At 32.6% G+C, this 26,176-nt stretch overlaps 1 protein-coding gene across 3 annotated transcripts in view; it reads left to right on the plus strand.

The window, feature by feature from the left end:
• Window positions 1-26,176, plus strand: part of LRRC7 (leucine rich repeat containing 7) — a 553,650-nt gene that overhangs the window by 434,491 nt on the left and 92,983 nt on the right. For all 3 annotated transcript variants that reach the window (XM_043575239.1, XM_043575241.1, XM_043575240.1), the window contains exons 13-20: window positions 863-978; window positions 5,810-5,879; window positions 7,842-7,941; window positions 9,855-9,979; window positions 12,000-12,248; window positions 17,158-17,358; window positions 25,220-25,331; window positions 25,544-25,724. In XM_043575239.1, the coding sequence (XP_043431174.1) occupies window positions 863-978; window positions 5,810-5,879; window positions 7,842-7,941; window positions 9,855-9,979; window positions 12,000-12,248; window positions 17,158-17,358; window positions 25,220-25,331; window positions 25,544-25,724 (1,154 nt within the window). The remainder of the gene's footprint in view (window positions 1-862; window positions 979-5,809; window positions 5,880-7,841; window positions 7,942-9,854; window positions 9,980-11,999; window positions 12,249-17,157; window positions 17,359-25,219; window positions 25,332-25,543; window positions 25,725-26,176) is intronic.

Here is a 26,176-nt window from a genome sequence, read left to right on the forward strand (position 1 = left end):
ATCCTTTAAGTAATATGTGATAAGTGCTTATATTTGACTCAGAAAATGCATTTGACTCGAACACTACTTGCAAAGAAAAGTAATAAAATATTGTAAGTTACTCAATGCTAAGGAATGCAGTTTTAGATAATTTAAATATTTTGCTCTTAAGAATAATGATAAATAGCATTCTGGGATCATTACATTTCCATTTCTGAAGTGAAAGATTTTTAATGTAAATAGTTTTTCTAGGTATCATGTGGCATAATAATATTATTTTTATTTTAGAATTCACCAGGAGGTTCTGTTGGTTTTTCTTTCTAAGTGGTATTTTTATTTATTAATGTCAAGAAAAAAATGTGGGGTATATTTTCAATTTAACATTTTATACTAAACATTTTCATAATGAAGGAACAATAATCAATATGCCATTATTTTAAAACCAAAAGTTATGAATAGAAATAACAAGTACCATTGCAACATGAAATAAAACTAACTTTGTCAAGGCAATGTCAACATCTTTTGAGTATGTATGATCTATGAGAAACATAGATGTGTTAGCACTCACTTGGATGGACAATAAAAACAATGTAACTTATTAAAACAATGAAGTTAATGAGCATTCTAAATAACAAAATTATAAAGAAAATTCTTCCTTCCTAATATGCAAAAGAATATGAGATATATGTTGCCTTAATACCTAGAGGAATATATATTATATATACACATATTTTAAAGAGTGGGATTATAAAAAATAAAACAATAGACATATTAAGGGAGTCTTAAAAGTGACAGGGAAATCTGTAAATTGATTATTTTTAAATTAAAAATTAATATAAAATGGTTTACAGTGTATTTCTTTATTTTCTTTTGTTACCCATAGATTGGAAGCTGTAAGAATGTAACAGTTATGTCTCTACGTTCCAATAAACTGGAATTTCTTCCTGAAGAGATTGGACAGATGCAGAAACTAAGAGTCTTAAATTTGAGTGACAACAGGTATTTCTGCAACATTTCACAATCACATATTAGCTATTTACTAAAATTAAATTATTATTATATCTTGTTAATGATTTAAAAAATATTTTCTGTCTTATGAGGTTTATAGAATGTAGATATCCATGTTTTTTTGAGAAAATGGCAGAAGCTAAATTATTTTTAAACTGATATTTCTAAATTTTTGCATTTGATTAATTTCAGATCATATATTTATTATATGTTTAAATTACATAAAATTTGTACACCCAAATTTATATACTAAAACCCTCCTATATTCAGAAATCATAATATTATGAAAACATGAAAAAATTATAATAAAAAGCTACAAAATTTATTACTTAAAATATGTTTATAAGTATATATGTATGTATGCATATGTATATATTTTTGTGTACATATTTATGTCTCCAGTAAATTAACTGGACAATGCGTGTCTTGTCGACACCATCAAAATGCTGAAAGAATATTGCCAATTAGCTAATATCAAAAGCGATAAAGTTTGTACATTATGGTAAAGACAACCAAATGGCTACTTAGTCATATTCAGAGCAAGGCAAAAAAAGAAAAGATAGGTGCTCTTCTTGTGACAAAGTTGTTATAGTGGTGGATACGCAAAAACATAAAAGCAAAACTGCAATTCATCTTTGTTTCCACCACAATTGCCCTCCAATAGGAAAGGATAAAAATAAATATTGACTGAAGATAACTACTCAGTAGATAAAATGATTATAGAATAGAACATATAAAATAAATTTCAGTCAGACAAGTGATAGAATGAGAAACAGAGATTGCAATGAAACTGTCAAAGATGGAATCATTAAGAATGTTCAGATCTGTAAGTTTCAAGATGGATGTACGAGTTCTCATTTGTTTGTTGGTTTGAAGAAAATAATAATAATAATGTGATTTTCAAAAATCACATTCACTTAGTAATTCAATAATATTCCATATAAGAGAATAAGGCATTTTATTAAAAGGTTTGGGATTTAATTTTTAAAATCAAGATGACAAGGAAGCTTCATACCTTGGTACAAGAGTAAGTCCAATCAAATCAATCTTATTCTCCTGTTTGGACTGGACCAGACAGGAAAATGAGAGAAATGCTTTGAATGTTCTACATGACTTTCAGCAAAACATTTTTCAAAATTTTCTAATTATAGTCTTATGAATAAGATTAGGAAATATGATAATGTAGATATAATAGGAAGATGGATTCTCAGTAGATTCCATTACAGTCCCCAATGGAACTGAGCTCCATTACTGTTGTAACTTGGAGAGGGGTTTTCTCTCTTATATTCTTGGTCTGCTCAACTTTTATTCAGTAATAATCTGCATGATGATATAGAAAATATGCTTATCAAATATTTAAAATGACCCATAATTATAAGTAATACTAATAAAGTTGTTTTTTGACTATTTTTATTGAGGCATAATTAACATATAGTATTACATTAATGTCAGATGTACAATATAACGATTCAATAATTCCAAACATTACTCAATGCTCATCACTATAAGTGTACTCTTAATCTCCTTTATTGCTTTCAGCCATCCCCTCACCCACTTCCCCTCTTGCAACCACAAGTTTCTTCTCTGTATTTAAATGTCTTTTTTTGTTTGTTTCTTGTCTTGTTTTGTTTCTTAAATTCCACATGAGTGAGATCATATGCTATTTGTCTTTGTCTAACTTGACTTCACTTAACAGTATGCCCTCTAGGTCCATCCTTGTTTGACCTGGAAAATAGCAAGATCTCATTATTTTTTGTGGCTGAGTAATATATATTTATAGATATAGACATAAATATCTATATATCACATTTTATCCATCAATTTATGGATGGACACTTGGGTTGTTTCCATACCTTGGATATTGCAAATAATGCTACAATAAGTGTAGGGGTGCATATATCATTTTGAATTACAGCTTTGATTTTCTTTACCTTAGGTAGATACCCAGTAGTAGAGTTACTTGATAATGTAATATTTCCATTTTTAATTTTTTAAGGAACCTCCATACTGTCTTCCATAGTGGCTGCACCAATTTACAGTCCCACCAACAGTGCAGCAAGGTTCCTTTTTCTCCACATCCTCACCAACACTTGTTATTTCTTGTCTTTTTGATTCTAGCTATTCTGACAGGTATAAGGTAATATCTCATTGTGGTTTTGATTTGCGTTTCCCTGATGATTAATGATGTTGAGCACCTTTTCATGTGTCTGTTGACCATTTGTATGTCTTCTTTGGAAAAAAAAATGACTATTCAGGTCCTCTGCCCATTTTTAAATTGGCTTATTTTTTGTTTGGTGTTGAGTTGTATAAGTTTTTTTATATATTTTGGATATTAGCCCCTTATCAGATATATCATTTGTAAATATCTTCTCCCATTCAGTAGACTGCTTTTTGGTTTTGTTACTGGTTTCCTTCACTGTGCAGAAGTTGTTTGGTTTTTTTTTGTATAGTCCCAATAGTTTAATTTTGCTTTTGTTTCCCTTGCCTGAGGAGACATATTTAGAAAAATATTTCTATGGCCTATGCCAAGGAAATTACTGCCTGCTTTCTTCTAGGAGTTTTATGGTTTTAGGCCTCACATTTAAGTCATTGATCAATTTTGAGTTTATTTTTGTGTATGGTGTAAGAAAGTAGAAAGTCTGCTAATGAAGTTATTTATTCAACAAATAGAGGATAATTCAGTAACCACAATGGGACAGACATATTGCTAGATGGTAGGGCAAAAGATATGAATAAGTCATTGAGAATCTCACAATATCCAGGAACTTATTTCATCAGGTCAGTTATATAAGCTTAATTTTTCTCCTACTACAGCGACTAGAACATAGTATAGAGCCAACTAATATTTCTTAGTTAATGAATTAATCAATGACTTGACTTGCAATTAAAATCAATATTCAACCAAATCTGAGGCCAAATTTAACATTACTATCAGAGAAAGAACTGGATAAAAGATTAAGTATGAAATGCTTGGATAAAAGATTAAATATGAAATGTCATCCAAATGTCATGACTATCACAATTTCACATTTATAATAGAATGAATTTTAAAAATTTTGGTATTATAGTTTAGGAAAAATTATTCCCATGCACTGTCAACTGCAAGATTGTTCCTATGGTCAATTTATTGCACATTTGTGATACTAAATAGAAGCTCACTTTTAACACACGTTACTGGGGGACTAAGGAGAATTGAGTGTAACTTGTCCTCCTCTAATAGTCTCTTTTCCTTACACTCCACATTTATGACTGGATTGATGATGATTTGTCATGCATTTTGTTGTATGATTCTGGAGAGTTTCCCCCTCACATAATTTTGATGTGGCAGAATTGATATTCTACTTTCAATTCATCTCCATATGATGTGGAAAAATTCTTCCCATAACACCTTACTTCATAATTCCTGGCTTCAGTGAAATTAAATAACCAAAAACTACAAACAGTTTTTACGTAATTTAGTTTCATGTTATAAATACTAGTATAATAAATAATTTCATAAAAAGAGAACTATGATATAAATCAGTCTCCATTACTCTTTATATGCTTATTTATGTTTTATAAATATTTATGAGCTCAGAGAGGTTATTATATTCTTCCTAAAGTTATCTGGCTAATGCACACTGTTGCTATTTGTATTGGCTATCAATATCTTTTCAAATTTACTAAATCATTTGAAGTGGTCACTCCTTTTGCATATAATATAAACCATTTCCACAATCCTTATTAATTATTGTAATATTTTCCATTTCCATTGTCAAAATATATGTATTCACGGATTGGCTGAAATAATTCCAACATATTAAAGACTTAAGGAAATTTTCATTCCAAGTTCTATCTAAAATGTGTACCTCTATTCAAAAGTGAATATGCAGAAATTAACAATGAATCCAGTGGCAGGCTTTGTTTATATTACCACTTTGCTGAGTGACTATGATGGCAATCACATATATGCCTATGCAATCACAATTTATGCATCACACACAATTTCAGGGATATCAGATAGTACGTTGACGTAGGCATTTGGCAATTTGGTCCTCCAAAGGCTAAAGCCAATACTCATTTCAATTGACTATCATAGCTGATGCCAAACTTCACATACCTCAAAATGCATTTTTAAAAATTCCCTCTTGGAATACAAAAAGGTGACAGAACAAAAGGACATGCTCTCGGGAGTCATCTATAGGAGCTGTAGATTCCTTTAATAGTATGACAGACATGACCCCTTCCCGTCATGGAGTCTACAGTTCTGTGGGGAGTTCAGCCAGCAAAACTGTAATCACAAAAATAAATATATAATTACAAACTATGATGTGTTCCATCAAAGAAAGTATAAGGTACTTAGAGACTACACTGGGGAAAGTTATTTAAATAAGGAGGCAGGAAAAGCCTTTTTGAGAAAATGGCATTTAAGAGCTAAAAGACATGTGGGAATTAGTTAAGTGAAGTTGTGGAGAAAGAATATTCCAGACAGATAAGAGTTTGGCTACTCCTTGTAGTGGGCTGATAAAAGGCCAGTAAGTGGCGCTGGTAGGACTAAGCCAGGAAAAGAGTAGCAGAAGTTTCTGGAGGGGCTTGGAGGGCCAGATCTTGTAAGATCTGACAAGGCATGGTAACAATTTTGGATTTTTTTCTAGATGTGATAGAAAGCATTTGGAGGATTGCAAATGGGGATTTTCACTTTTTAGAGATTGCTCAGACTACTGAAGGGAAAGAATTAGAGAAAAGAATAAAATCAATAAGTTACAGTATTTTAAATAATTCTTCATAAAAATGAACTATATCTATCTTCACCCACGCTATTAGAATTTTCTTGTTTTCGCAGGTTGAAGAATTTACCATTCTCATTTACCAAACTTAAAGAACTTGCAGCTTTGTGGCTTTCTGACAATCAGGTAAAAACCGTTATTACCTGATTTATTTTGTTTATTAAGATGAACTATAATTTAAGCTTTGAATTACTAACTTATTCCCAGTAGCTACCTTCGGCATATACTACAAAATATAGATCCCTTTATCTTCTGAAAGATTTTTGTAAAGATAGCAATTCAAGTGTGTATTTCATTGCTACAGATAATACAGTACTATAATCTCCACCCTCTTTAAATACTTTGATTTAGCATCGACTTCATTCTCATGTATCAAACACACAAAACGATCATTTTTATAGCTTTGTACTTCTAAAAGGTACCTCTGTGTCCTTAGGGGATGTTCTTTAATTATATCTCTGAAGGTAAGGAATAAGAAATCACAGAGGGAATTATTATCCAATGTATTCCTTTTTAAAATACTTTCAATTATAATCAACTTAATTCTAAAATTTTATACAAGGGATTTTCAGATATATTTTGTGACTATTATCAGTATTTTCTGTGAAATTGGTTTGATATTATTTTTTATAATCACGAAAATAGATTATATTCAAATCAGTAATTGAGTGTTAATGAATAACTTTAATAACTGGAAAATAGCAAAAAATAGTTGAAGACATCTGATTTGCCACCAGAAAAAAAAAATGGTGGTGAACAATTTTGACATGGCTTATTAATCTTTACTTTTTTCTCATAATCCCAAAATTTTGAAACACCTTTTTGCAAATATGAATAGCCAAATGAAAACAAATCATCTTGAATTTAGTTTGTTATCATTATCTCCTGAGCATAAATGCAGCATTACAGGTAAATGAATTGACCAGATTTCTAAGTATTGGGCTACTTCTGTGAAAAAATTAAATCTCTACAAAACATAAAATGTAAGTGTAAGAATAATGTTTGTGTCCCTACAGTCATTATAGTACTTGCTTCCATCTGCTGAGTAGAGAAATTATATTCAAATCCAAATCTTATCAATGAACTATGGATTTTTCAAGGCATTAATATATCATTATAAATAAATAATTTCTGGATTCAATGTGAGTTATGCTAATGGAACAATCTATTCTACAGTCTTTCATTGTGAAAAAACATCTGCTAATATCATGATTTATTATTCTTGTGGGAGACTGAACTGAACAATGACTGCATCATTTAACTTTTATTTATAACAGTGATTTAATGTGTTTCTGACTCAGTTGCATGAGACAAGTTGATATGCCAAATCCACTTTGTGTTTCACTCCTATTAATAAATGTCATGAAACTAGTGGATTTTTTAAACATTAGATATCATCATTTCCAATAAGGTATATATATATATATATATATATATATATATATATATATAAAATTTAATATCAGAGTTCTACAATACCCTTCAATACCCTTCAGAAATTGTATTTGTAAAATCAAATTAATAATAAAGAATTAAATATTACCATCCACAAAAAATATACTGATACATCAGGTACAACAAGAATAGTTGCTTATTTTTATGTGGACTCTGTCTTTGGTTACAAAAATATCTCTCAAAAAATGCTTCTGTTTTAACCTAATTAAATTCATAGATGATCTTGCAGTAGCATGGATTTGATAGCAAATCCCATTTGTCTTTTTAGGGCAGCAGTTTGTGAAAATGAATGAGCATATAGAACCACACCAAAAGCTTACTTAGTTGAATAATTTAATACATCTTGGTCTCTTTAAGACTAAAACTGACATTGCTCAGTGAAGATGATAGGTTTTGTAAAAAAGTATCCTACAGAAAAAGAAATTCTCAGTATGAAGACCTTAGAATTTAAGAATATTCCTCAGCAATAGTCTTTTATGTAATCCTTAATTATTTTATTACTTTTTCCCTTGCCTTTCTTTTAATTGTTCATTCAGCTCAGTGAGGCCAAACTATTGGTCATGTCTTATATAAAAGTAATATTCTTCATATTCACTATCTTATTAATCTATTTTGTATGTTCTTTGCGTCTAGTCAAAAGCCCTTATCCCTTTACAAACTGAAGCCCATCCAGAAACAAAGCAAAGAGTATTGACTAACTACATGTTTCCCCAGCAACCTCGTGGTGATGAAGGTAAATTATCAGTAAAAATTTCTCCTATACTTATATAATTATGGATAAAAGGGAATAATTTTATTCTGATATCTGGCCAGGAATACTGACACATGGGCAAGGCTATGAAAATAATTAGATGACACATATAAGTCATCCAGCGGTTAACCCTAAACATGAATCTTATCTTCCACAATCAGCAAGGAAGAAGTAAAACCTTCACTATTTGCCGATGACATGATACTCCATATAGAAAACCTGAAAGACTCCACCAAAAAACTGGGAGAACTGATAAATGAATTCAGTAAAGTTGCAGGTTACAAAATCATGTACACTATACTATTTTAAATAAGATCCCAAAAATGTAACTCTCCCTCTTCATATCTTATATGAAAGTGTTGATTTTTGGGAGCAACTTCTCTTGGTGGATTCTAAGACATAGGACTAGTTAACTAAATGTAGTACCCAGCTCACTGAAATGAGCTAAGAAGGGTCTGATCTTAAGGAAGGTTCAGTGAACTGGTTTATTTCCTGTGTTCACTAATTTCATGAACACAATTTAAACATTAGTCTGGTGATCCCAGGCCCCAAATTATTTCATGTTAAGAGTCGACCATAAAGAGATAACTTGAAAATAATGACCATTCTTTCTCTTTCAAGTTGAGTTTCTCTAAATGATGTCAGTAGCTATGATAGATATACGTGTTGAAAAACCTAAACCTAAACTTTACTTATATTTTCATATTAGTCCCTAGATTATCAAAATATTTCATTTAAAAAATAAAGGGAAAAGTGAAAAGAATCTCAGATTTGCTGGTCATTTCTGAGCTATGGTTGCACAGATTGAATCCCTAATTTATTGTAGGGAGTGAGGTAGATCTAGTTAGGCAAAGTGTGATGTTAAGGAATTAGCCAGGTTTTGTTTTGTTTTGCTCTCTTTTGAGGAAAGAAGAGTTGGTAATAGAAAAATTTTTTGAACTTTAAGCAAGTCACCCTTTGGCTTTTCAGGCAGAAGTATAATAAATGAATTTTCAGAATCCCTTGCAACAAACAAGTACATATATGATAAGTGTTGTCCTTTGGGAAAGAATTTAGCCTGAACGAAGTACTTGTACTACATTTTCATGTGATCTTCACAATTAATGTTGGCAAGGAAGATATTACTATTAGTCCATATTTTGATATAAATTAAATATTTATAAGCCACTTATTTTCCTTATTAATTGGGGATATATATACACTAGTTGAGACTGTAATGTTAAAGACTGAATTTCCATATGTTCATAACCCTAAAAACAAGCTCCCCTCCATTTCCTCCCAACCACATACACACAGCAAAAATAAATAAATAAATAAAGCTTTCAATCTTACACACTTTACTGAAACACCAATGTTATATAGTACCTTTTATAAAATCCTGATAGAGTTTAGTGGCTACAAATATGGGTATGGGCTGTGTAATCACACAGACATGGAATAGAATCCTGCACTGGCCCAGAGAAAACTATAGTTTTCTCATTAACAAATTGAGGATATATTAGTACTACCCATAGTGTGCTGGTGTGAAGATTTAAAAATTAATATTTTAAAATGTATAGCCCAGCTGTCTTGTATTATCATTAGTAGTAGTATTTGGAGAGCCCATTCTCTGCACTAGAAAACTTCCCATTCCCAATATGTAACTAATATGTACTTAGGAAAGCTGAATTTGAATTAAGATGTAAAAGACCATGTAACAAATATCAAAGGACCTTTCCTCTCTTTTTCTTTCCTTTCTTCTTTATTTCTTTCTTTCTTTCTCTTTATTTTTCCTTTTTTTTTTCATTTTGTACTTGTTTATAGTACCTATTGCCATTTTTTTGCATAGTGTACTAAGCTCTATTAATAACACTTCATGTAAAAAAAAGCAATAATACTTTGGAATCTAACTGTAGATTTCCAGTCAGACAGTGACAGCTTTAACCCAACACTGTGGGAAGAGCAGAGACAACAACGCATGACTGTTGCCTTTGAATTTGAAGAAAAAAAGGAAGATGACGAAAATGCTGGGAAAGTTAAGGTGAAACTTTTAATTTTGTTTCTTCTTTCTTCTCATTATCTTTGTTTGTCCATTGTTATTAATACAATAGACTTAGGGACAAATTGAGTGACCTCTGCTTGAAGGTCAGATATATCTTCAAGTGTTCTGGTGGTACCTTTCATTATAGCAGGATGGTAATTTGAGAAGCATTGGTGTGCTTCAGAATGAGACTAATGTCTCTGAGCAAATTTAATACCCATCTTACTGAGTAACAACATGAAAGAGATTCAAGGTGAGAGAAAGCCAAAACAAACAAACAAATCTGGCTGATAGACTTTACCTAAGCATCTTATTATATTTTTGAAACACTGAAATGGTTTTCTTTTAATCGCCAAGCAAGGCATCAGGCAGGCCATATGAGACCCAAGTACACATTTAAGGAAAAACCAACAGATTAATATATTACATTGGCATTAAAATCTCTGAAAGATTCAATGTCCCTGGGGTATCTGAGAAAATTTTCTGAGTTTTCTTAAATATGAAAACAAGTTTTAAAGGAGGCAAGAATACCAGGGGATATTCAGTTTTTCACCTCAAATATATATTTTTAAAATTCTTCATTGGAACTAACTTAAGTCAAGTAACAAGGTGAAATTTTACAATCTATATTTTTAAGTATGTAAGCTTGAAGATATCAGAAGTGATATAGTTCTTCTCAACATCAGATCTTCATATTAACATCATGGCAACATCTTGAATCTCTCACTAATTTTTTATAGTATTATTTGTGTACTTTTTCCATCATGGATACTAACAGCTCTCACTCTGAGTGACTAATTGCCTAAGTAATTGTTATGTGCATCCTGTTAATAGATATAGATTGTGTAATGTGTTCTTCTTTTCTTTCCCCTCATTCCCACATTTTCTAAACTTCTTTCTTAAACCAACACACTCTGGAACCTTACTAGATTTAGACAGTAAGGTAATTGACAAGGCCTACCTCTACATCATTGTGGAGAACCCAAAACGGACTCCCAAATCAAAATGATAGCTTTGTTAAAGATTTGGCTTTGAAAAAAATGTTTCTGGATGCTTGGTTAATGCTATCTAATAACCAAAGAAACATTTTTTTAACTTGTGAATTGCTGGAAAAAACAATGCCAAACTAAAAGTAAACAAAGACCCTTACAACATCTCAGTTCTTCTTTTAAGATTTCGTACGTTAAATATAGAACCAATGGATGATGCATTCTATACTGGACCTCTGATTCATTCTTTTTCTTCACTGAATGTCAAAAACTACATACTTATTCCTAAAAATCCATATTCAAAGGATCCAACAAGAAAATAGTACGTTTAATATACTCTGGTATATGTGTCAATGAAAACATAAAATATGGTAAATGCAAACCGTTATTTAGAAGCCCTGTTTGTGTGTTATGTGATCAGGTTTGTTTATAATCAGAGTAGGCTCATTATACTTTAGATTGCATTTTCTTTATGCTTATTTATGTTTGATTTATCTATATTTTGGCGAAACAATATGTGTTTCAAAAATCTCAAACACTTGGTTTTGACTAATTTGAACATTTCCAATGCCATTGGCTATTGGGCAAATTAGAACACAAACAAACTTCTAAATAAATCATCATGGAAGTATGATGAATGGAATGTATGGAAATCTTATAGTAAATTAATCACACGGTTTTGGTTCATTACATATACATTAAATTTAGCACCATTTTACCTTTCATTTACATAAAATCTAAAAAGGAACCACTGACCTATGCCATCAACTTCCAAATGGACTAGAGTATAATGCCCTACTTATAGAGTGTACAGTGTAGTATAACTGCTGCATTGTGTGAAGAAGTGGTGACCCTTTAGCTTCATTTGATATTGCTACCATTTTGTTAGAGAGTTTGAACTAATTTTCTGTGGTTGTTTTAAATGCATTACCCAGAGTGAAAAAAAAATCAAGAGTAGAAAAATGATAAAGTGAAAGTATTGCTACAGTGCTCCTCTTTCTCCCAGAAAATGGAGATTCCTTCTCCCACAGGATCACTCTTGCCAAGCCCCCTGGGAAAGGGGCCAGCGTGGGATTACTCTCCAACCTGCCAGACTGTCTGGCGATTGCTGCACACCATGGGCCAGGTGTGATCAGCAGATCCAAGATATGCCCGTCCCCCAGAATGACCCACAGCTGGCATGGGGTTGTATAAGTGGCCTCCAGCAGGAAAGGAGCATGTGTACTCCATTGCCAGTTGCAGCACAATCCACCACTCTTCCCTCTCTAAGTGGCAGACAGGTAGGCCTAGGTGTTTGGGGTAGGAGAACCCCCCATGTAGAGGCAACCTTGGAACAGTGGTTTATGGGGTATGTTCTGCATGATTTGGGGTAAGGGATGTCGATCCTATAGAAACCATCCAGTTGCCAGTGTTCGATACCAATTTAAGTTTTTGTTCATTGACATTGGCAATGGGGTGGAGAGAACCAAGTCAGGGGAGGGAACATTAATAATGAGGTGCCTAATGGTGGGATATATGGCATGATTTTTTAGTTGGGTGCTTCATTTTCATTTATGTTTTCATTTTTAAATATTTTTTTCTTTAATTTAAAGTGTGGGAATACCAATAGTCGGGCAGAATGTTGATGACACTGTTGATAACATCTAAATTGTCCCCATACATACATGCATTTTTGTATAATGTCAATTCTGAGGGAGATTAAATAACTAAAAATTGATTCATAAAATAGCATGAGATTTGAATTGGGATTTGCTGAGAGTGGACTTTGAGTACAAAGATGGACATTTGTTGAAAAGTATCGATTTCCCTCTAATTTGAAGGCACAGATGATGAGAATTCCTGTAAGAGAAGATTGGTTTAGGAGTTGTGGCAAATAGGGCTTCCTTATCTCAGTGGGTTGGGTGTTTAAAAGTTTCATTTAAAAAAATGTCTTAATGGGATGTGAAAGAACACTACATTTTTGGTAAGCTTTACCATCCACATGTAATGGACTACATTCTTATTCTGTGTCTTATATTCTATGCACAATATAAGGCCAGCTGAGAATCCTCACTGAAACTGCTATAGGTTTCCTTTCTGTATAAAATGTCCTAATTAAATCCCAGAATAAGATATTTAAAAATCAATAATCAAGGCATTCACTATTATTTCTCTTACCGGAATTTACAGCCAAACCAAATTAGAATTTAATCATTACATAAGAAAACCACGGTTTTCTTTGTGAATTCAAGATATCATCTCTAAATGCCTAGCTATTTATGTTAATTCTTTCTTCCATTGCTAAACTTTTGGGAGTCTCCAACATCTTGCAGCTGCTATTTGCATTTACTGCACTTGTTTTAGATCTGAGATATACAGAATGTTGTGAAACATTGCTATTTTTCTAAAATTAAAGTGAAATAACATTGCAGTACAAAATCTTGCATTTTAATAAAATGTATATGTAAAATGAACAAATACTTTATGGTGAGTGATATATACAACATTTTGGTAAGAACATAAGTGACAATTTTTCCCACCTATTTGTTTTTCCATCCCATATTAGAATAAGGGAATATTTCTAGCCTATATATTTAGAAATATAAAGAAACTGCTTTTGTATTGGGGCATTACTGAACTATTAATAAAATTGTGTTTATGAGCATGTTTATTCATTTCTAAACCAGTGCACACATGAGTTGAAAAGTTGGAAGGCATAAAAAAAGAAAAGTAGGAAGGCAAAACAATCTGTGAAAGGATATAAAATATGTTTTTACAGAACTTACAAACATAACAATTATAAAATATTACAGCGTTATTTAAATTTTAAAAGGAATTATAAAAAATTGTTAGCTTTATGTTTTTAAAAATTGAAATCATCTTGTTATTTAACTCAGTAAAATGTACATTATAGATTTACAAACACCATTTTTTCACAAGATTGTACAAGTAATGTGCTGCACTTCTATCAGACAATAGCTCTGAACCAAGTAACACTTCCATAGCATAGGCTTTGGAGTCAAAGACCTGAGTTTGAATTTGGGCATTGCTATCTATAGCTGTATGACTTTGGACCAACACTGTTCCCTTTTGGTAGAATGGGAACAGATGCTATAATGAGTTATGCAATTTAAACTATGTTTAATTATAATTGTTTAATTATTGTTAATTATAATTAGTCAGTGTTTATATTTAAATCTATATGATAAATAATAAAATAAGTATTATTTATCATATAGATAAGTATTATTTATCGTATAGATAATAATAAATTAAATATCCTTATAAACATATTGCATGTGCCTGGCAAATGGCAGATACTGAATAAATAATGGTTGCTGCTGCATACAATCTGAAAAAATCCAGATAGTTACAGGTAGTATGGTGTTTATATGTATATACATATGTGTGTGTATATATATACATATATGAGTATATAGTATATATAATAGAATCTAAACTGCCAAAAGAATTGAGATTTTAAAAATACCTAAGTAGAATCTGATTTTATATAGTATTTAATCTCTGAATAGAATTTACATATTTTCAAAAGACTGTCACAGGTATTATCTCATTTTAGTCATATATTCACCAAAGATATTATCATTCACATTTTACACAAGTGGAAACTGGACAGAAAGGTTAGTGGCTGATAGCTTGTTTGAGGTAAATCTGTGGCTTAAATTTAGATCTTCTGACTCCAGGTCCAACAAGTGGGAAACAAGGAACTTATTGGCTAGGTGAAACAAATCCAAGTTGTATGAGACCTGAAACTCCCACAGTTTGGAGAGGGGCCTCTTTTAAGGAAAATGATATAAAATAACCATTTAAATACATAAGTAGGGCCCCTCACAAGGCTTTAGAAAGAGGCTGTGCAAGTGACGGGCTCTAAAACTGAAGCTTCATTAAATTCATGACAAATCTGTTTCTGTTTCTAAATTTAAATATTTTTCAAAGATAAAGTACCCAAACATATTCTGGTGATGTGACCAAAATATCATATTAACTTGTTTATAAAATAACCCGAAAATATTGGCACCATGGCCATTATTAAATAGTCATCTAATTTTGTCAGATGAGACATAGCATCTATAAAAAATAGATTACATTATTCAATGAAGAATCTAATTCAATTAAAGAAGAACATTTCACACTTTTTTTTTCCTTTTGATTCAATTTAGGAGTATAATTTTAGCATTGAGAATTTTTTAAGGTACATAGGATTTTAATTCTCTACCTGAAAATTATTTTTCATTCATATACCATTGGTTATTAAAAATTAAAAGATGTTCTTAATTGGCATAATAGTCATACCACTCTACAATCTATATTTTTAAATGTAGTTTTTTGACTTTTAGCCCTTTGATATCAAGTACTTTTAAATGAGTTCAACAATATCATTTAAAACTTAGATTTAATTTGTGATGAACATTTCTAATACCAACTTAAACAGCAGATCCAAGAATGCATGCATCCCAATGGACTTTGTCTAGCATGGATATCATTCTCTTTATGTTTACTTAAGAATGCATTATAAATTAAGTACCCTGAGCTATATTTATATTACATTCTAACACCTTACACTTTTTTCCCGAGAACTCTAAATTTTCCTTGGGTTATATTTTTGTAGCTTTATTTCTATATATTATGAAGTTCATTCTTATTTGTTTGGGAGTGTAAAAGACAAAATTACATTTAAACAATATTTATACTAGCAGAATTATCTGGTTTTTCATCAGCTTTTCAAAAATGTATTGGAAAAATAATTTTGTATGTTTAGTCTTAAAAGAAATGTTAGAAATCATCCAGTGGAGTCCAATCCCAGCATTTGATATGGAAAATGAGCCACGAGGAAGATGAATATGACAAAGTTGGTGGATTTGCTAAATCTGCAGATGAGCAAAAGTGTTTGAATTCATATTTACAATCCTCAGATCTATACCACCATCATAGTTTCTTACATCCCATGAATTCCATGGGTGTGGGCAGGTGGGGGTGCATGTGCCCCCCCACTTTCTCCTTTCGTCTCTCATTCCCACTCTTTCCTTCTTCAGCTTTGCTTTCCCCTTCTCCGTTCCTTCCCACCTACCCCCACACACACTTTCCACAGACACATACTCACTACAATCACATAAACCATTCCATTTTGTAAAGTTGGTTCTACTCAGATGCAAAAAGTTGTGACTACTGGAATAAGCCAGGCCAAATAAATCTGCTCCTTATATTTCTTCCCACTCCCTTTTAATCGGCATGAATAAATTGGATTTATTCCAATTTAGGTATATTTTAAATACTCTGATAATGGGATATTCCATAAGGAAGTGTCTCATATTTTCTCCCTCTAAATTAAATGTGAAGAATGAGCATTAATATATATTCCCTAAAGGCAGATTGATACACCAAAAATGAATTCAAGAAAGGGGAATAGATATCTGGGTAAATATAAGCCAACATTTATGTGTTTACATAGAATAGAATATCTTAGAAAATCTCCTCAATTTTTATTTTTTTATTTTAAGACATTACCTATACAAAGGAGTATTTTAAGATTTTAAGTATTTTAAGGCAGTACCTACAATGTTACTTTATTAAGGTAAAAACTAAATATAAAAGCCACCCTGAAGCATTTTTTTTAGGTATTAACAAGAATTAGCTACCCTACCTTTTGATATAACATGCTAATTAATTAACATTGAGCTGATGCATATTTGGTAGCAGATACTGTCAATTCCCCATTTTTTAAAGACATGATAAACTCTACTTGTAAATCTTTTGGGGTCTCCTCCTATCATCTATATTAATGTTCCAAAGATATTTTTAACATGAAAATAATTACTTATAAATAACTAAGATAGGGAAGAAACAGCCTCTAAAGTATAAAAGCAGCTGACAGTAATTTGCTTAAAATCTTCAGATTGCTAGTCACTTATATGTTTGACCTACTCCTATTTCAATGATCCTCAGGGTAGGTCTAAAGCTAGGATATAATCCCCAAATTATTTTTAATCTAGAAGGTGGGCGTGGCGGGAAGAAGCCCCATGAGGGCAGAATATGGAAAGAACACCACTGACAGCAACAGTACAGTTTCTCAGCCAGCTCAACACTCACTATATTGCATTTGGTTTCACTACTGCACATAAAATGGAGTAGTTTTGTGAACATGTTTGCCGAAGGTATTTTTATGTGAAATTTCTTTTTATAAACTTCTAGGTTGAAATAAACCTAAAACGATATCCAACTCCTTACCCAGAGGATTTAAAGAATATGGTAAAATCTGTTCAAAATCTGGTGGGTAAGCCAAGCCATGGAGTGCGTGTTGAGAATTCAAACCCAACTGCTAACACGGAGCAAACTGTGAAAGAAAAGTATGAACACAAGTGGCCTGTAGCCCCAAAGGAGATTACAGTGGAGGTATTTCAAGGTTATTGGTAATTGCCAGTGTGGTTTGGATTTTTTGGAATTACTAAATTCTATGTTTTTTTTTAAACTGATTAGATCTCTGATAAGTGCATTTTTTTCCCTAAGATATAAATGAGTTTCTCTACTTTTTCAAACTATGAGAGTTGCATTTACTGAATTACAGGTAAATGACACCCTCATGGCCTAAAATTATAATACGACTCCAAAAGTTCCAATACACACAGAAGGAATACTTGCTCACCTAGCGAGGTCTGGCCAGTAAGTGCATTATACCATTTTCATGGTACTGTTTTGGCTATCCAAACTTTTATTGTATGAGTCATTAGAAAAGACTAAATGAACTTGGGTTTCTTTGTGTGTGTTTTTGTGGGGGTTTTTTGTTTTGTTTTGTTTTGTTTTGTTTTGTTTTTTTACTCTGCATATCTCAGTAAAATTCTGGATCAGATTTAGAGCCAATTTTTTGTTTGTTTGTTTTAGGGTTTGGGTTAAAACCATTATAGGAAACACTACTATAAATGAAAAACAGGAGATAACTTTGAAATTTAGCTTTTCTGGATCTAGTCATGTGAAGCTTAATTCCTATATTCTAGAATAAACTAGATATTCATCCTTATCAATTTGTGTGGTCTGAAAAGAATTCAACTACATTTATGCCACCTCTGTACTATCTCATCAACTCTTCAGCCAATTTGGTTATCACCTTTTTTATCTTCATTAGAAACATAACTGGTATGAGTACATCTAGAAGTTACTATACGCACTTCTCAAAAATCTAGATTCATGAAACTCTTTTACAAATCTGCATTTCACAGCATCAATTTGTTGCATTGATAAAACACCAACTGTATATTTAGCACTGTGCTAAACACTGTGAGAGAGAGAAAAGAAATATAAAATGTGCACATAGTCCTCAAATAATTTAGAGCCTATCTAGGTAAAATTACCACAGATAAGGTGATTAGAGAGCATATCATATAAAATACAGTCACATGATTTGTTGAGTGATGGCAAATATAATACTTTAAGAAATTGGAGAGAGACGCAATCACGGCCAATCAATTAAAAAGTTACGTGAAACAGTTTAAAGTTGAACCGCATATTGATATTTGGGTGATTCATCTAAAGTGGAAAGAGAGGAAGTCATTCCAGACAAAGGAAAAAGCTTGTGCAAGAATAAGCATGATGTGAACATCTGCCAGTGGAGGTACCAGCCTGCCCCAGAAGAGAAGAATATAGCTGGATATCTAGGGAGGAAAATTTAAGTACTCATTTTGGGTTTTTTTTTCCATTTACTTATAAAATCAGTATTATTGTCTGATATTGTCTGATAACAGGCTTTTATCTCTAAGATATTTCAATAATATAAAAAGGAAGAAAGCCAATGTTTAGGAGGTACACACTGGAGACACTTTGTATTTAAATCTCATGTAGTCACAGTTTAACATCCAAATAACTGTGAGGTCATGATAACCCATAAACTGAGTAATTTTACTACAAAATAAGAAGATTCTAAACTTTCTTAATTCAGGGTTGGGATAGGTGAAGCAAGGAAAAGATGGCTTTGGTCATGAATTTAATAATAACCCTAGTAGAGAAAATAAATCTTAAAATTATCCCATAAGCACTTCAAATGAAAAATCCAAAATTAAATCGGATGTTTCTTCCCCAGTTTTGCTTCTGCTCTTATATGCCCAATCTTGATCTCAGCTTGTACCATTATTTTACTAGTCCACTCAAGGTAGAAATTTGGGAGATATCCTGATTTCTTATTCCTTCTTTCTCTGCATTCACTGCCCCTTCCAAACAATCACCTAAGCTTATACATTTTCATCTAAGTGTATCTCCTTGACTTCTTCAGGCCCTCAACTCTGTCCTGCATTTCTATAAAACCTGTCAACTTCTTGACTTACATTGCCTCAGCCCCCTCATTACTCTGTTAATGATCTTTTAAAAACAAATTTAACTTTCTCTGCTTAAAAACACTACAGTGGCTTCTTATTGCCTATTTAATTGAAGCTCAGTCTTAGTCTTTATAATTATTTCAGTGATTCACCCCACCTTTCTTAAGTTTTCTTCTCCTGGCCCTTTATGTTGAGTAGAATTCTCACTGGTAAGTGCGATACTTTTTCTAAAACTTAAATTCTAGATCTTCTTTACCCAACTTTTAGCCATCCCAGAGCAAAGAGAAGCCAATTCTTTATCAAATTACTCACCCAGATTAAGGGGCCATGCTCCATATTTTCAACTTTCAGATATAATTAATACAGACAACCGGGTGTCTAGCTGATCAATGTATATTATATTAAGTGTATAATATTTTCTTGTATGTTTTGCACTTGTTTGCCATTTTGAGTCATTATTTAGTTCATATTCTCAAGAATGTGGAAGAGAATATCACTCACTGCATGACAAATTATCTGTGTGGTTAAATATGGAAAATGAAGGAAAAAAAAGAATAGAGGTAGGCAGAACCAGAAGCAGAAAACAGTAAGAAAAAACAAGGTAAACAGATTACAAATTCAGCAGAGAAAAAAGAAAAAGGAAATAAATCAACATTTATTGATCACTTTGTTTGCCAAACCTATACCAAGACTTTTAATATATGTTATGCTAGACAGAGAATACAGCTGGGAGAGTCATATGAACAAGGAGGATGGGGAGGTATGAAGGTTCTCTTCTACTTCCAAATTCCTTTTATAAAGTTTACATTTGCTTTTTACCAGTGTCTTCATCCATTCAGGCTGCTATAACATAATACCATAGACTGCATGGTTTATAAACAACAACAAAAAAAAATTTATCACAGTTCAGGAGGCTAAGAAGTCCAAGATTAAGGCACGAAGAGATTCAGTGTCTAGTAAGGGCCTACTTTCTGGTTCATAGATGGCCATCTTCTCTCTATATCCTCACAAGGTAGAAGGAGATAGGGAGCTTTGTGGGGTCTCTTTTATAGTGGCACTAATTTCATTCATGAGGGTTCTACCCTCATGACCTAATCACCTCCCAAAGATCCCACCTCCAAATATCATCATATAGGTTTCAACTTATGAATTTTGAGGGGACACAAACATTCAGTCTGTAGCACCCAGGTCCAATTATATAGCTAACACTTCCATATTTTTCCAACCTTCAGTTTAAAGATTACCTCAACAGGAAGGCTTTCCCTGATCACCATGATCAGTAGAACCTCTGATTTTCTCTATCACATTATCCTGTTTATTTGTGTTACATATAATAAAAATATTTCTAATTATTTTGTTTATTAACTACAGGCTGTGAGTTTCATGAGGTCAGGTATGTCTTGTCTCCATTGCCTTTCTGGGGTCTAGCACAATGCCTAGTACAGAATTGGGCACAGTAACTACCTGTTGAGTATATGAATGACTCTTATCTGATAACATGTGTGTCTCTACATCCAATAGAAGTTAACTGAGGGCAAGAACAATTTCTCTTGGGTTTTTGTCACGTTCATAATGAATTAAGTATTGACTGCAACAGTTATTTATATTTTGTCACCTATGTGTTGAAAAACATGTATTTTAGCAATAACAATTTGCTATATTAATACACTAATATAATATTATGAGTAAAGGCAAACTATCATGATGAAATATTGGAAGAGTGAGAAAATCAAGGAAGGAAAGAAGAACAGTATGGTAAATAAAGCTATGATGTAAAATAAGTAAAATCTGGGGGTTCCAAAACCCTTGGCATACAAATGCCATTAGTATCTTAGTAATTTTGTTACAAGGACCATAGTCCAAAAGAAGTACCTAACAGTTCCATTTATTAAGTAGTTAGTTCTGAACAATTTATAAATATTCATGCCCTGCCTAGTGGCCATTTGAAAAATAATGCACATACACTAAAAGGGGAGATAATAGTTTTATTTCATGCTTAAATAACAAAAGTACTTGATGAAATGTGTGTACCTGTTGGACACCACTTATCTTCTCAAACCTTGGAATCACATCAGTCACTACAATTCTGTTTCATATTGATTTTTGGATGACACTTGATTTTTAATCATAGCAACCACCAAAATCCAGCTTCACAAAGACTGTCATCAAAGGAAAGTGCAATCTAATGTTGAAACTGAGAGCCACCAGTTCACACAATGTCTGACTGATGTCAAGTATTGCTTTGTTTCCCTCAAATATTTAAAACAACCCATGTAACCCTGTGAATTAACAACAGCATCACAGGTACCTTGGAGCACAGTTTAGGAACAAGGAGAAGTGCTTTCAAGTCCAGGAGACATTAATTCAAATCTTGAATCTACCTTGTTACCAATTTTGTGACCTTGACAAGTCATTGAAAACTTCCTAAGCTTTGCTTTCTTTATCTTAGAAATACAGATACCAATAATACTTAGTTTTTGTGGAGATGAAATCAGACAAAAGCAAATACTTTTATACAACTGCAAGCACAGTTCTTGGCACAGAGGAAAGTTACAACAAGTGATAATTCCCTTCCCTTCCACAAGAGAATCATGTACTAATCCTGCCCAACCCCCTTTAATCCTTTTGCGGGCCACTATCTTGCATTACAGAAAACTTCTCACTGGATACCTGTTCACCATGTCCACCATGTTCAGAAAGGTTTTGGACTTTTTCCTTTGTTAGGAGACTCCACCTAATTTCTTTATATAGAGAAAACACATCTTTCTCCTGGTAATAAGTAGTCAATTACCATTGAAAATGTCCTTAAATGCTTTTATTAATACTAGGCCTGGACTCTTGAAAGCTCAGACACAAGCTTTTCCCCACCTCTCACTTCTGTCTTCAGCTCCCTTTCACTACAGCCATAGCAGTGGAGATTTAGTTTGAATGGCACAAGATCAATGGAGTTAAAGAAAAAAGAGATTCTACCTTTTCTTTCTCTCCCTCTTCTGTCTCCTCAGAAGCAAATGCGGCTCAATGTGCTTAAAATAGGACCTTCATTATATTTGATTCCCTACCAATAGCCTCCACTGTCTTCACCATAGAAGTAGTCCCAAAAGCTTCACCCACTTTTCCAACATGAACCTGATTCCTCCAGCCTCTTTATAAAAGAATTGATAGAGACAAAGTTGATGCTTAATTTCCTTTGTTGGACAGTTAACTTGTCTTTTCTGTGAAGTCCATTTGGTAGGTGAGCTTTTATCTGGGTACACAATACATAATATTACAGAGAAGACCTTCCAGTAAGACAGATCCAAGTTCAAATCTTGGCTCTACCATTCACTGAAATTGTGACTTGGAATTATGACTTACCTCTCTAAGCTTTCATCTTCTTAACTGCAAAACAAAGATGATGATAATAAATAAAATAATAAATAACAGTGAAAAACAAAGTTGTCTATTAAATAATTAATAGTACAGATGAAGTGTTTAGCATAGTAGCACAGTAGCAGCCATGTAATAGATTCTCCATAACTGATGGCATCGTCATCTTCATCATCATCATCATCATCATCATCATTATCATTTTGTTCATAAAGATAATTGAGTCTAACTGGATCAGTGCAAATCCATTTTTCTTGCTTCAGTGTTAGTCCTCCTAGGTGGAGGGTCTCACAGAACTCTGGAGAAAGGAAGCAGTTCATGATTAGCTACTACCATACTCCCTAGTCACTATGGCTCTTTTTGATTCAAAATAGAAATTCTTAAGCAGTGAGTCACATCATAGCCACCATGCCAAGCTCCAGCCACAAAATTAGGATACAAATTTGAAAATTTGACCTATACATGCAATATAACTTGCATACTAAATGTGTAAGGCGTAAGGGAAAAAAGTAATGAAACCCTTAATTTTATTTACATTTCTATGTTTGTACAACTTTTGGGTTGTTTTATTGACTAAAACAAAATTCCTGTAGTTCTCTATCAGGTGTCATAAGAATATTTCCTTTTTAAAATATTGTTTCAAAATATTATTTCAATGTAACTATAAGTTACATTTAGATTCATAGGGTGTTAGTACTAGACAGAAAATAACATTAATTCCTTTCATCTATTACCTTATTTTACTGGTGAAATGAATAAGGTACACAGAAGAACACTGACTTGTGCAAGATAACCTGATTAATAAATGATAAAGCAGGAATAGAATATAAATATTCCACCTTGCAACTGAAATAGTTTTGACAAAACTTAACATATTTTATACCTTTCCATAGTACAATTTCTCAAACTTGGGTCTCCTGTAGTTATAAATTTCTACAAAGATGTGTAAAGGCTTTACTCTCTATTCTGTCACCTTAAAATTTTATCATGAATTTCTTATGCTAAGCTTTTGAAATAGTTTTCAAAATCCATGAGAACACAGATTTCCCTCTTCATCTCCAGAATTTCCATCAATCCTACTCTCTTTCCTATCCCTCTTCAACTCTGGAGCTGGATTTTTAGTCTCAGATGTGCTCACAGCTGAGCACACTAGGAGGCAGCACAATATAAGGGAAGATCATAAGACTGGAACCCCAGAATCCTGCCTCTATGTTGGATCTTGGTCTAATTATCTCTGTAAGCGTGGACCTCACTGAGTCTCAAAACCCACTTGTAGAAAATGAAAGAATTTGACTAGAAATGTTTTTTTAAATAATTAACACATATCAGATATACCCAGGTTTTTCACAGGCAAATATTCTCTTACAAACCTAACCAAAAGTAACCCCAAAAATAAAACTTAAGCCTCAAGTTAAAGAAATGGATTTTTCTTTGCAATACCCAAATACTTGAGCCTGTCACTATGTTGGGCAATAAAATGTATAATAAGAGTTTCTGACTATTACCAATTAGGTGTAAGAACACATTTCACTTACTACATTTTTGTGTTCAAGTATATGCTTTCTTTGACTTAACAAAATATTTCTAAATGTTACATTATTATTTTAAACTAACAAGTACTAATGAATGAGAAAACTGAAAAATACTAAAAATTATCTTTCGAATTGAAATTAACTTAAGATTTAAGAAAAAAAGAAATGAAGATAACTGCCGTGCATAAATTTATATTGCTACCTCCCCATGGGTATAGACAAGACATTTTTATATGTGGAAGAAAATGAGACTTTGGTATTTTACTTTCCCCAATGCCATCTCACTATCTGTTTAACTGGCAATAATAATTTTAATTATAGAAGTTTAAATTCATACTTTTTTTAACATGTTCATTTGTCTTTATAAAGTTTTATTCTTGTACCAATGTTGGTCATTACACTCAATGAATGGATTTAGAATGAAGATTCAGCAGGCTAGTAATCATGAGAAAACTAGAAATGTTAGGAAGAAGTCATGATAAAACTGAAGAAATTGAAGATAAGACCACTTGTTAAATAGCACTTGTGCATAAATATGACTAAGGATGAAAAAAAATAGTTGGTCAGTGATAGACTTTCCTCTTAGAACTCTTAAGGAAGTTCTCCCTTTACATGTGTATATACCATATATACATACATACATGTATGTATATATGTCTATATGTATATATCATATACTCACAAACAGCTTATCATAAGTCAGTCCTGTGTTGTAATGAGATATAGCTTATCTCCCCAATTAGATTATAAATTTCCAGGGGCCATGGGTGACATTTTATCTTTCTTTGGAAAGTCCACAGTTCTTTGCACAGTGCCAGGCATATAAAAGGCATTCAAAAAATATCTGATGAATAAATGGACTCATTTAAATTAGAAAAGCAAAATATTTTAGTACTTAGCTCAGAGAAACATATGCACTTCTCCTAGTGCTCCATAGTGACTTAAATTCTAGAGCCCCAATCTTTAAATCTGAGCCAAATAAAGATATTGCCATCTTGGTTAACCAATGTTTAAATGTTTACTTTCCTTGTCCTATATTATTATATCTCTCAGGATTCTTTTGTTCATCCAGCTAATGAAATGAGGATTGGGGAACTTCACCCTTCATTAGCTGAGACCCCTCTGTACCCACCCAAACTTGTTCTGCTAGGGAAGGACAAAAAAGGTAACATTGTGAACCTGATGTGGAAAATATGCCACAAATGCATGTGCATGATGAATCACCAGTTGTAAATGATGATACACCATAGTCTGTAGAAATATTTTACAAATATATATTCCTAACATTGTTATGCTATCTGTTTTTCATACTTGCTTTTCTGTGTTTATTCTTGTCAATGTGCATAGCATTATAACATTTTCCCCTTTACATTTCAGAATCAACTGATGAGTCTGAAGTTGACAAAACTCACTGTCTGAATAACAGTGTTTCCTCAGGCACTTACTCAGACTACTCACCTTCTCAGGCTTCCTCAGGATCCTCTAACACCCGGGTTAAAGTGGGGTCCTTGCAGACAACAGCTAAAGATGCAGTACATAATTCTTTGTGGGGTAACAGGTGTGTTTAGAATTCCCTTTTTTCTGCTCCCAAGTGCTTTCTTTCAGCAGCTTTAAAAAAAAATCGAATCTTAATTTTTGAATTGTATTCAGCACATGAGTGGCATAGAAGACAGAACGGGCAGGTAAGCAAAAACAGTTCCCCTGGGACTTCCAGGAGAGGATGAATGGTTTCAAGCAGCAAAACCCTTGTTTAAGGGAGAGACAGTGGGAGATTATCAGGTTGAGATGATAGGACAAGAAATTTTATTTTTTTGTAATTTAAAAAAAAAAATTTTGAGAGAGAGAGAGAGCATGTGCACATGCAAGTGGGGGTGGAACAGAGAGAGAGGGAGAGAGACAATCCCAAGCAGACTCCTCACTGTCAGCATAGAACCCAAAGCAGGCTCCATCTCACAAACTGTGAGATCATGACCTGAGCCGAAATCAAGAGTCAGAGGCTTAACTGACTGA

This window comes from Prionailurus bengalensis, chromosome C1 (assembly GCF_016509475.1).
Source record: "Prionailurus bengalensis isolate Pbe53 chromosome C1, Fcat_Pben_1.1_paternal_pri, whole genome shotgun sequence".
Taxonomy (NCBI): Eukaryota; Metazoa; Chordata; class Mammalia; order Carnivora; family Felidae; genus Prionailurus; species Prionailurus bengalensis.